This window comes from Parasteatoda tepidariorum, chromosome X2, assembly GCF_043381705.1.
Source record: "Parasteatoda tepidariorum isolate YZ-2023 chromosome X2, CAS_Ptep_4.0, whole genome shotgun sequence".
NCBI classification, from domain to species: Eukaryota; Metazoa; Arthropoda; class Arachnida; order Araneae; family Theridiidae; genus Parasteatoda; species Parasteatoda tepidariorum.
This window is the reverse complement of record NC_092215.1, coordinates 51,387,000-51,399,562: the sequence shown is the minus strand read 5'-3', so window position 1 is coordinate 51,399,562 and position 12,563 is coordinate 51,387,000. Positions and strand designations below refer to the sequence as shown.

The 12,563-nt window shown below is 29.0% G+C and overlaps 1 protein-coding gene across 6 annotated transcripts in view; it reads left to right on the top strand.

Annotated features, from left to right (window-relative positions):
• Positions 1–12,563, top strand: part of LOC107452633 (sodium/calcium exchanger 3) — a 255,803-nt gene that overhangs the window by 233,876 nt on the left and 9,364 nt on the right. For all 6 annotated transcript variants that reach the window (XM_016069197.3, XM_016069177.3, XM_071188152.1 and 3 more), the window contains 3 exons: positions 7,668–7,813; positions 9,551–9,650; positions 9,743–9,886. In XM_016069197.3, the coding sequence (XP_015924683.1) occupies positions 7,668–7,813; positions 9,551–9,650; positions 9,743–9,886 (390 nt within the window). The remainder of the gene's footprint in view (positions 1–7,667; positions 7,814–9,550; positions 9,651–9,742; positions 9,887–12,563) is intronic.

Genomic DNA, 12,563 nt, shown 5'->3' with positions numbered 1-12,563 from the left:
ATTTCATATTTATTTTGAAATAAAAAAGAATTGTTTCTTTCCCAGGAAGAAAAATACGTATTTATGCAATTTTGATTCTTTAAACTAATATGCATAAGACAGTTTTACTTAGTTTTCCTGTTACAAAATGTGATAAAAATTAAAATTTTATTTCTGAATGAAAGAAGTTATGAAATTTTGTTAAAATGTCTCTCGTAGAATTTTAAACTATTATTAATATAATTACTTCTTCTGTAAACATCATACAATACCATGCGACTTGAAATTATAAATATTTAGAAAACAGCGTTCGACGTTTAGAAAATCAAAAAAATTCACTGGTTTTTACTTTCAGTTCAAATAAATGGATGCATTTTAATCCTCAAAAACACTCTTCTTTTTTAATCTTCAACCTCGTAATCTAAAAAAAAATTTTAAAGCATCCAGATTTTTAAATCCAATCGAAATACAAAATATTTATTAAGATCTTTAAAGAAATTTATTTGTATTGAATGTTTTTATAACTTTGAAATTTTTCTTTTTTATTCTTTTATAAAAATTTTCGTTTATAAAAATTCTCAATGACAAAAGATTTAATCTCTGTGATTCTATTCAGCAGTTCCTGATAATTTTATGATTTTTTTTAAAAACGTTTCAAGCCAATTGAAAGTGATTAGTTTTTTTCTCCTCACATATTTTTAATGAACAATTTTTTAGAATAACAATTGTTTTTAGAATTTTTTATGTTAATTATTTATTTGAAATCAAAACTGGCTATTAATTATAAAGCTTGTTTTGTGTGATCTGTTTACTTTACTTGTTGGTAGAACATAATTTTATTACTTAAGTCTTAAGTTAGTTAATTTCTCAGTGTTCTGTTTTTTTATCTTTTACGTTTATATTGAGTTTTTTTCATTAAAAATTAAAGAAAATTCTATTAATGATAAAAATTTTATGGTGTGATCTGTGTCGTGTAGTTTTTGTTACCACATAGCAATCTTACGAATTGTCCCTTTAACTTCTTTGATGCTTTAGAAGTGCTTTATTTTTCTATTGCTTTTTAAGTTTTTTTTAAATCTTTTTCAGTAAATACAATCCCTTTCAAGAATAAAAAATAAAAAGTACTCATTTTAGGAGTCACAAATTATTATTTAAGCGAGGGACAAAACCAAAAACGTTATCGAAACCTTATAAATCCCTATTAAGGAGTGCAGGTGTTCAAAATATCAAAACCTGTTTGATTTATGAAGTATAGAAGTTATTTTTAAAAGCACCTTCAAGTTTCAACCAGTTGACAAACAGGTTTTGATAATTGTACTAAGACCAACATCCTGAACTGCGCTTTGTAAAATTTCGACTTCTCTGACTTATATATAGTATGTCTACGGTAGAAACTCCCCCACATACAAAGCCTGCGACCACCTGCTGCCTTGGAAACAAGAATAACGCATTTCAAGAAGGGTAGCTTCTCTTCACTCTAGGGTTAACATAATAGACCGAAGAGAAAGATTACCTTTCTCTTGCCGACCTAAGCCAAAACTTGCCCTAAACAATGACCCCACACCCAAACCATAGATAGTCATACCTCGTTACCATAGTCACCGCCACTGGTTCAAACAAATGGCTAAGGAAGTTCTTACTTTAGACAAACTGTAAATACTTACAACCTCCCAATGCGTGTGCTTCGTTGTCTCTATTTTTGCGAAGGATTCAAGAAATGCTTATAAGAGGAGGTAATTACGAAGCATCCGTCATATCAACTTGTATATAATTGATATTACATGGAAACGATTGATATTCTATGCTATTTTGAAAATAAGTTGTCCTAAGTTATTGAAATGATTTACAATAATGCTCAAATGAATTGTGAATTATAAATACCAAATGAAAAGCGGAGTAATGAGAAATATTATAATACTATTTGAGCAGGACTAGATTTATGACTTAAAGCATTAACTGCATTTTTATTTCTGAGAAAGGGCAGTTAAATGTTGATTCATTAAATAACAGTTATGCTTATAAGTTTCATGAAGAAATTCTAAGTTATGGTCTCTTAAAGTAAGTGAGAAAACTGTATTTTATTAAGAAAAAAACAGGAATCGGAACTTAAATTTACTTTAATAGGTATTTTACAACGGCTCATTATTCTATGTATGAATAATCCCAAGAAACTTATACAGAAAAATATATTTGCAAATGAAAACTCTTCCAAATTAAAGCAAAAAAGTCGGCAAAATTTGTTTGCTTCAAATAATAAATATTATTCAAAAAATTCTACAGAATATTTTGGTTAATTATTGCCGGAAATGTTTTGGTTAAGAAATCATCCCTGTAATGTATATCTTTGTGTGCACTTGTATTTTTCTAGTTTCAATTGATTTGGTTACTGCATTAATAAATTTATAAGAAACGAATAATTTCTATTTCATAATGAATAATTTAGTTAATTGATTATACATAAATAGATTAATGGATGAATAGTTTTTAAATTTTTCTTTCAAATAATAATCTGAAGATAAACATTTCTCATTATCAACTAAGAAAATTCCCTAAGCGTTAGGTACTAATTGAGTTGAATTTTTATGTCGAAGGAAATTTTGAAATTAAAATGTGAATTTTTGTCTACTTCTCCTTTGCTTATAGAAACATCTTTTAAATTAAGTTATGTTTTAAGAAATGAAATTAGCGAGTTTTCACTAAGCAAAAGATCAAAAGAAATTTGATAGCATCAATAAGATATTATTTATTACAAGTAAACAAAATAGCGATATTAATTATCTCATTTAATAGAACCATAGGCAATTTTTATTTTCTATCCATTAAAAAGTGGTTTTTTATGTAATTAATAAACAGAACGATATTTATAACTTTATTCATATTTAATTTCAAGTAAAATTTATTAAAAAAAAACTATATACTAACGTAATTTTTTCTCATTTTTTATGTTCTAAAATATGAGTATTTTCAAGTTTTTTGTCAATAAAATATGTTATAAAAAGTCAATATTTGTCTTAAAAACTATTTTTCAATAGTTTTTAAGTAAACACTAAAAATATGAACCTTACTAAAGCCTCCTTAATGAAAAATATATTAAACTTAAAGAAACTTTATATGTCTAACACTGCTTTTCGCTTGTCAACTGAAAGATATTGGAAACATATTTAAGATAAAAATTGTAGTTTTAAAATTTTATATCCATTCAAAAATATTTAAAAAAACTTGTATATTGCTTCCTAGTACTAAAATCTGTTTTAATAAACAAAAAAATCTTGATGTGCTCACTTTTCTGTAAACGTACAAAAGAAATGTTTTTTATTAAATTTGAAACCTTTTCAGACAATATAGAATCCTCTCAACACCAAAATAAGAGCAGAAATACAAATCGAGATTATACGCTGTTTCATTCTAAAATAACGTTAAAATATCCGACCACAGTCTAAAACTGTAAAGTTTACGGTTATAGTTACTGCAAAGTTTATGGTAACTAACTGTAAAGTTTGCGGTTAGGAAAAATTCTTCAATTGTGTGGGTTTGAAATCGCATACAACTGGCATTATTAAAAAACCGCGTATGCAAAATTGTACGGTTTTGTAACTACTTATAACTAGCATAGCTTCAAAATCATAAAAATTAAATTTAACTGGACAGTGAAGTTAGATTAAGTTAGGCTTTTTAAGTAATGGACATCTAGTTTAATTAGTTTATCGAGCGTTGCATTGTACCGAGAGTTCATCTAACGTTGCAATTTACCGCTTTTATGTGTTATGCACCCCTGTGGTGCTGTTATCTATTCATGATAGAGAGTTCCGTATTCCTATACTCCAGGATCACCAATTGAGGATTCTAGTGGGCTAAAATGCTCATGTAGTGAAGGGAATATTGTGATATCACTGCAGGAATTCGGAACCCCTGCTAAATCAGTCATGAGATTAAAAGATTAGACCTCTCAGATAAACTATGTATCCAGCTGCAAGGAACTAAGTGGCTTTACAAGTTGTATCGTTGCTGGTGTGGATAAGATTCTGGCTGTTTTCTTCGCAATGATAGAGGAAAATACTGAATAAATGACTTTTTTTACAGTAAACAATTTGAACACCATCATTTTACGGTTATTTGACTGTGTGACCTGAAAATGGCAAAATAACAATTTAATAAATTGTCATTTAACCATCTTTTCACAGTGGAATTCCTAGTAATGTGTAGCGCAATAAAAGATAAATGTGTAGTGCAACTTATCAGGAATGTTGAATCATTCAACGATGCAAATTTTGCGTAGATTTACTGGCTTCAACAGATTAATGCGTTAAAGTGTTGAAACTGTAATTTTAACTATAATCAAATAGTTATAAAACAAAAGCTTTAAATAGCACTCCCTTTTTTGAACTGATATCACTTTTTATAATAGATATGAACTAACAATGTTTACTCTTTATAACATTTTTTAAAAATCTAATAAATAATTGCATTTTTAAATTAAAACTAACTAAAACTCTAAATTGACTGTTGAAAATATAATAATTAATATTTCCCAATTTTATGAACTATTTTACAACCTTTAAAAACCTAAAAAGGAGATAGAAATTCGTTAATAAATTGAGGAAAATATTGAAATACGAAGACAAATTGTCAATCAATAAAAATAAAAAAAGAGACAATACAAGAGAAAGAAATTTGGGGAACTTTTTTTTACTTAAAAAAAGGAAATCCATGTGTGATTATCGAACTATTTTTAACTCTATAAGAATATTAAAAAAAAATAATTCACTTACTTTTTCACTTATAAGATATTTTTAGAAAAGTAATAATAGTTGGTTCAACACTTTTTTTAAAACTTCAGGAGTAAAATCGATTTTGATTTTTTTTCCTGTCGCGAGTGTAGTCATCATTCTTCTCTATCGCCTTCAGCAATGTCAATACTTGAGATAGTTCCATACGAAGTTTCAAAAGAGTTTTTTTTTCGGAGAATAAGTGGCTATCACATTCTTTATATATAGGTTCTTTAAAATTGAACTGCATTATTGAAATATAAATAAGCCCTATTGCTTACACGAGCTTAAATTGCTAATTAAAGAACAGAGTATTGCAATTATACTCCAGAATGTTTTTCTGCCAGAAGTTCCTCTCCGGAGATTATACCATGAATTTGTCTTTTCTTAAAAAATTCTATGACATTTTGATGAAGTTGAAACTAGCTCACCAATAACCTGCATTAACCCGGGTTTTAGATTTAGAATTGATTGAGGATTACTTTCATAAGCTATGCGTTTAACGTATTTCTGAAAGACGTTTAGTGGTGTCAGACCACGTGATCTTAGGTGGGTCAGAGCATTATCTTGCACTTTCAGAAAAAAGTCTCACTTTTGACGATTCAGCAGTATCTTGATGAAACACGACCTCTCAAATAAGTGCCAAAAATGCTTCCTTAAACTCGAAACCTCATCGCAGTGCATTGTGGGAGATAACTAACTAGAATGAAAACTAGACGATTGAAACTAGATAACAAAAAAAAAAAAGAAATACCGGCCTGTGATCAGCAATAGAAGTGATCAGCAAGTGATCAACGTCACTTTGACTAGATGTTCCTCGGAACATATACTATGAAACAGTTTCGTCAAAAACAAAGGCATTTTCGTAATATGCTGGGACCACATAGCTAAAAACTTTAAACCAACATGATCTGCAAAGTTTGTTATCAATACTCTATAGTTTAATAATTGTTACAATTGCTTTGTAGGTTAACATTAGTTAGTGTTGTTCTATATGTTATAATTGCTAAATAGGTTCTTTTTCATAGACACTATTACCAGCATGCACTGTTAGATATTTCTCGGAAAAAATGGTTAAATAGAATTTTGTTATTTTAGCATATTCAACCGTAACAGTCAAATAATCATTAAAAATATGATATTCAAGCTGTTAACTGTGATAAAAACCATTTAACAACTCCTTTCACCTAATACTGTTAAAAAACCTGAATTTTATCGCACCAACTAGACCCACCTAATCAAGCAAGTTAGTTCTGCATAGATGGGTGCATATTTTAACCTAGAATGGCTAATTTGTCGATTTCATAATCGACATTACGGAGGTTCGAGTCCTAGCGATGACGCCACACTAATTCCTTCATTCCCTTCAACACGTCATGAGTTTGAAGTGTCCTGCACTACTCAATTGGTGACCTTAAACTATTGGAAAATGATACTCTCTTTCACACAAAAATCTGGTATTTCCCATCGCTTACGACAGATGGCGCCACCAAATAAACAAAGTAAACCACATTCTACGGTTCATTTGACAAAACGCATCCTAACCACAGTCTAATTTCAATGCCCATTGCCTAACGAAGAGCCTACTATAACCTAACTCTAAAGTTTAGTTAAATTTCATATTTATGGTTTAGAAACCATGCTAGTTGTAATCAGTTTAAAAACCGCAAAGGTAAAAAATGTTCCTAACCATGAACTTCACGGTTGTTTGGATCGATAGAATGTTGCCGGTTATTTTACAGAAATTTTAGAATGAAAATTGTATGGTATATCTCGCTAGGTAGAGTATATTTTATTTACCCTAACCATATAATTTTACATAAGATATTAACTAAAACAGGAATTATTTGTCAGAAGGTGTAAGAAATAACTCTAAAAGCTGACTAAACAAAATCGTTTTTTTATTTACTTGGAATTTTTTCAGTTTCTATATTTCAGTTGCAAATTATAATGCTAACTTTAGGTGTAAAGTATGAATTATTCTAATATAAATTATAGATTAATGTAAAGGCAGAGAAATATTTTAATTTGTTTTATTATTTATCGATTTCTAAAACATTTCAGATTATATAAAAAAAAGGCCATGATATTAATTAAAATGGGAATTATCTGTTAGTAGGTTACATAGAATAATTTTAAGGTTGTTTTTCAATTTCATGAAATGATATTTTTTTGCAAATAATATACTGTTTTCATAACTGTTGTTGGTTTGTAACAGTCACGCATGACTGTTAAATCAAGTTTAGCCTATCTTTAGCCAGCGCTCACATGCTGATTCTGAAAATGTCGCAAAACGGAGAAAAGCTATAGTTTTGAGAAAACGGTTGTGGTCTAATTTTTAAATATTTAAAACTTACCCCAATGCTGCATTATCTAGGTTCGTAAAAAGTTGCAAAAAAATAAGAATAAGGCATTAAATTTGGTAATTTTGATTTTGACGGGAAAAGTTCGCCAAGTTGGAGAAATGTCGCCAAGTTGGCTATTTTGCAAGAAAAATGTTTATTAAGTTTAAAATATTTAAGCTATTTGTCGGTTCTAAAGCTCAGATGATTCTTCGCTGCAAGACTGCATATGTAACTTAAAATTGAAGCTCCGCTTCAAGTGTAAAGCACTTTAATTGTGGGATGTTTTTTTATTATTATTTTCTTTAGCGAAAGTGCTTTATAAAGCCATATTTACTATCTAATTGTACAAACTCAACACGAAACTTTTTATTTCAATTAAGTTAAATGTTCAAGTTTATTTCCAGTTTAATTAAGTTTTATTTCAGGTAATTTAAACTTTTTTATAAAATTAAGTTAAACAATACTAATTTTAGTTAAATGTAAGATATCAACTAGTCTAATTTCAGATTGAAATTAGTATGAAGCAAGTAAAACTTTTATTGGTTTTATTTCTTATCAATTTCTAAACCTTTTTCAGATTATGTGAGGGAAAGAAGTGGTCAAGACATAAATGAAAATAGGGATGATCTTTCAGAAGATGAGAAAATTGCATTACTTGGCAAACCTAGACTAGGTGAAACGTATAAAGTTCAAGTTCGCATTAAAGAAAGCAGAGAATTCAAGGTATTATAAAACTCAAGTTAATACTTAAAGCTTTTAAGTTGTATGCCATCATATAAAAAAAAACTTTATTCTCTTATCTTTCATAAATTTAAAAATAATTTTTATAATATTTCTTAATTTCTTAATATACAGTTCTAAGTGTGAAAAAAGAATTTTAGTACATTTTGTAGCTTACTACAATTTCTAAATAAAAAATCCGAAGTGTGTTATATTTGGTGACCGTTTTTTCACTCAATTCCAACATATTACGTATATATATGTCACGGCGAAGGACCAAAATCGGTGGTTGTTGACTTTCACCGGTGAATGTCGACAAACACCAAATACGTCGGTGAAAGATCGAATATTTCATTACATTCTTGTACAATCGGACCCTCACAGGTGTAAGTCGACAATCACAGATATGCTTTGGTGAATGTCCGAAATATTTATTACATTCGATTTGATATGAATTTATTCGTGGATATAATTACATTTATTCGATATTTTAACCCTACACTGATGTTTTTTTAAGGTTAAGTGCCACTGCCCGGTATACCCTACACTGATGTTTTTTTAAGGTTAAGTGCCACTACCCGGTATACATTTGCCCGGTATACCCTACACTGATGTTTTTTTAAGGTCAAGTGCCATTGTCCGGTATATATTTGCCCGATACTCCAAACACTGATGTTTCTTCTAATCTATTGTCAGTAAGTATTAAAATATAGAATAAATGAAAATATATAAAATAAATATAATAATATTAACGAAAAAAACTAATAACGAAATTGGATGCTTAAATTTAACTAACCGAATAAAAATGCGAATTACGTAAACGAAAAAGAATGTCAATTTTCATAAAAATGACCTAATATGTTGGAATAGTACTATTGAGAAGAAAAAAAAGATCAGAAAGAAAATCAGTGGCTATCAGATTTCCACATGAAAATTAATCTCGAAATATAAATTTTATATAACAAGAAACCAATGTAGTAACAAACGCAACATGAGTAGTAATATTTACTAAAATATATGGTAAAAATTTATTTGTATTTTTTAAATGTTAGACAGCTATAGGACACTATTTTTTTTATTTAAATTGTGACAGCAATTGAACTTTATAAAAGCACTATTTCTGAATTTCCATTAAACAATAAAAAACTATTTTTACAGTTCAATATGCATTAATTTATAAGTAATACGCTTAATATATATATAATAAAGGCACAAAAAAAAGGGTGTTTTCCTTTTGTCTGTAAAGGGCTTCTCTTTTTTAAAATAAAAATAAACTTTCATGGTTTCTAAGGTTACATACCGAATGCAGCCATGCTTGAATTTGTTTAATGTTGTTTTTTAACAAAGTAATGTCATTTTTCTACCTTTTACAGTAGTATTTCCCAGAAGTATCTTATTGTCTTGGAAACGATAGTATTTTTCAGCAAGAAAACAATAATACTCATCTTGAACATTTTTTTTAAAAAAATAGATCAAGTTTTTAATGTATTAAGGGGACTGGAAAGTAATGTCGTCTCAGTTCATTTGATATTTCTATCAAGATTTTATTTTTAATCATTAATGTATTCACCCTCGTTAGCAATAACCTTTCAATGTCGGATCTAAAATGAATCGAAATGGATCGAAAAAATAAATTGGTTTTTTAAGAATAAAGAATATTTAATGAGTCGAAACGACATTACTTTCCGGTCCCCCTACTACCTACTGCAAATCATTTTTATTTCTATTATTATTTTTCAGAACACTGTTGACAAATTATTCCAAAAAGCAAACGTATCCTTATCGATTGGCACATCCTCATGGAAAGAGCAGTTCATCGAAGCCATTACAGTAAGCGCAGGTATTGAACCACAAAGTACATTTTTCAAGATATGGTAAATGAGTTTTTTTTTTCAAAAATTAATTGCAAAAAAAATTAATTTATGTTCAAAGGGGATGACGATGATGATGATGATGAAGAGGAAGAAGGAGAAGAAAGGGTCGAGAAGGAACCGAAACTACCAACGTGCTCTGACTACGTCATGCATTTCATAACCCTCTTCTGGAAATTGATCTTCGCTTTCATTCCACCAGCCGGTAAGTGGAGAATTTTCAAAAATTAAAAAAAAAAATTCTAATAAAATACATAAAGAAACGAAAATGTTGCATTTTAAGCCAATATGTTAAGAAAGACTCTTTTCATGTATCCAGCTATTCAAGGGTAAAAAGATGTTTAAGAAAAAAATTTAAAGTAAGAATGCTAAACTAAGAAATTCGCGACATATTTAAAGAATTAAAAATGAACATAAATAAAAATCGAATTCTTTTTAGAAAATTAAGCTAGTAATTAATTTTTCATGTCCCTTTTTCTGGTTTTATATTTTATTTAAAATACAGAAAAAAAGTGATTTTATCTTAAAGCTGTATTCTTAAAAGCATTGGTTATATTTCTAATCAATAAAGACTTAAATTTTATTTTTAGATATATGCTGCTTTAAAGGTATTCCAAAAGTAGAAAGATATCTTCAACAACAACGTAAAACAATTTAAATTATGAGAAACGTTATTTGTTTAACTTATTGTTCAGTTTATGTTTGACTTCTCAGAAAGTTAACATTGATTGAAAATTAGAATTCTCTGTCATTTTTCTATTTTCCACTTTTAAATATAACTACTTTTTTATCCTTATAATTTTTTATGAACATAATTTTTATTTTTTTTAAATTAAAAAATATCATACTATTCAATAAGCCTAAATGATTGTCTAAAACCATCCACATTTTCTTATATCAAAAATATATTACTGGATTGATCAACCCTTTACTCGCTCCGGCTGTCATGAATACGTGCGAACGAAAAATTTTATCAATCATGATAAAAAGATAAAACTGATAGCTAAACTCTTCAGACGTTTATTTGTGGGCGGGGTTATAATAGTTAGATTTATTAAATTCCCCACTACTTTGTTCGAAACTAAAATTATATATTTACACTTTGAGCTAATATTTACTAGATATGGGACTAGATTAATAATAATTAATATAAAAGCAAAACAATTCCGTCAAATTAGCAATGCCCATATTTAATGTACCATTTTTTTATTTTTTTCTCATCTTGATATTGCAAAAATACTTTTATGAATCACCCATCCCTAAGGGGTAAAAATATTGCACTAAACTACAGATTGACATCCATAATCCCTAACCATCCCTTCACTTTTTGAACGATTGTAACAAGAGTGATGTCTAGGTATAATAAAGTGGCTGTACGGAACAATATCAATTTATTTACTGCTCCACCTGGCAGGAATAAGCATTCTTAATTGGAAAACAGCACGCGATTTGGAGAAAAAGTAAATTACGAGGTTGTAGAATTTCATCAATTTTGTACAAACAGACACTTTGTGGATATTAGTGCTAAGAAAAAAAAACACAGATTCGTAACCGTAATTCATCCTTCGGAATTTCCAACATTGACACTTGAACGATTTTTTTCAACAAAAAATACTAACCAACCAGCTTACACAAGATTCCTTTACTTTCAAATTTTTCTAAAGATTTACACATTGATAGAGGATGCATTATTTTTTAAGACAGTTCAATCATGTCACAGTTTAGGAAATTCCAAAACAAAGGCTAATTTTTAGCGTTACTTACTTAGCCTCACTGTCCACAGAGTGCATAATCTTAATCAAATCAAAAAATATCTACACCTATAAAATTCCTTTTTACTCACATCTTGAGCTGTTTTAGAGATATAAACGCTAATTAGACAGTTTTCCTCCAGCTTGCACTGTAAGCGATCTCATTTTGTAGCGCATAGCCTTTACTTCACCTATATATCATTTTACTAACTTTAGCAACAGCAGCTCAAAATTTAAAAAGATTGTCGGTAGTAGCGAACTTAAATGGTCACTCTGTACGTTCTTACTGAAAAAGTAACACTGTTACAATATATTCTAAAAAGTATTTTGTTCTATTTTTTCTGACATAATTTGTACAATTAACACCATTTTCTAATAACATATAATAAAATTTTGCATGAATTACAAGACAGAACACATGGGATGGTGAGCGCCTGTAAGGGATGTTTGAAATTAGGCCTTCGAAAAAAAATTTTGTTACATCTCAAGGCTACAACGAACACCCCAATAAATTGAAATTGATCGAAATAGAGCCGTGGCGGCTCAGAGGATAGAGCACTCTGTCAGGCTAACCTTGGGAGGTTTTAGTGGTTTTCTTCTCCATGTAACACAAATGCGGGTTAGTTCCATCAAAAAATCCTGAGCGAAAGCAAATTTCTTGCAATAATTGATTTCAGAGCTCCCTTGTCTTCTGAACTGGGTTCAAAATTGCAAGGCTACAGAGTTGAACATTTGTAGTCGTCAACTCAAAATTGGGTTGGCTGTTCAGCTATCGTTATAAAATAGAATTGATCGAAATATTGAATTTGATTTTGTAGTGTCCGAAAAATACTATTCAATATTTCCTCTTACTTGAATATATCCTCTTCATCCTCGTTTAAAAAAAAAACTAAATTTCATACTTTTTCGGGGGTAACATTAGATTTTTTACAGCAACTCTAGATACTACAAGGAGCAATCATATGAGCTTTTTTATAATTTTTCAATTTCGAAATGACTCACTATCTCAAACATTTAAGATTACTGCATAATTTAATCAAGCTTAACATACATAATAACATATGGTCTGTTTAAGCAAAACATAAGTGTTTTACTGCATTCAGTCACATTTTTTTCTTAAAAAAAAAAAGC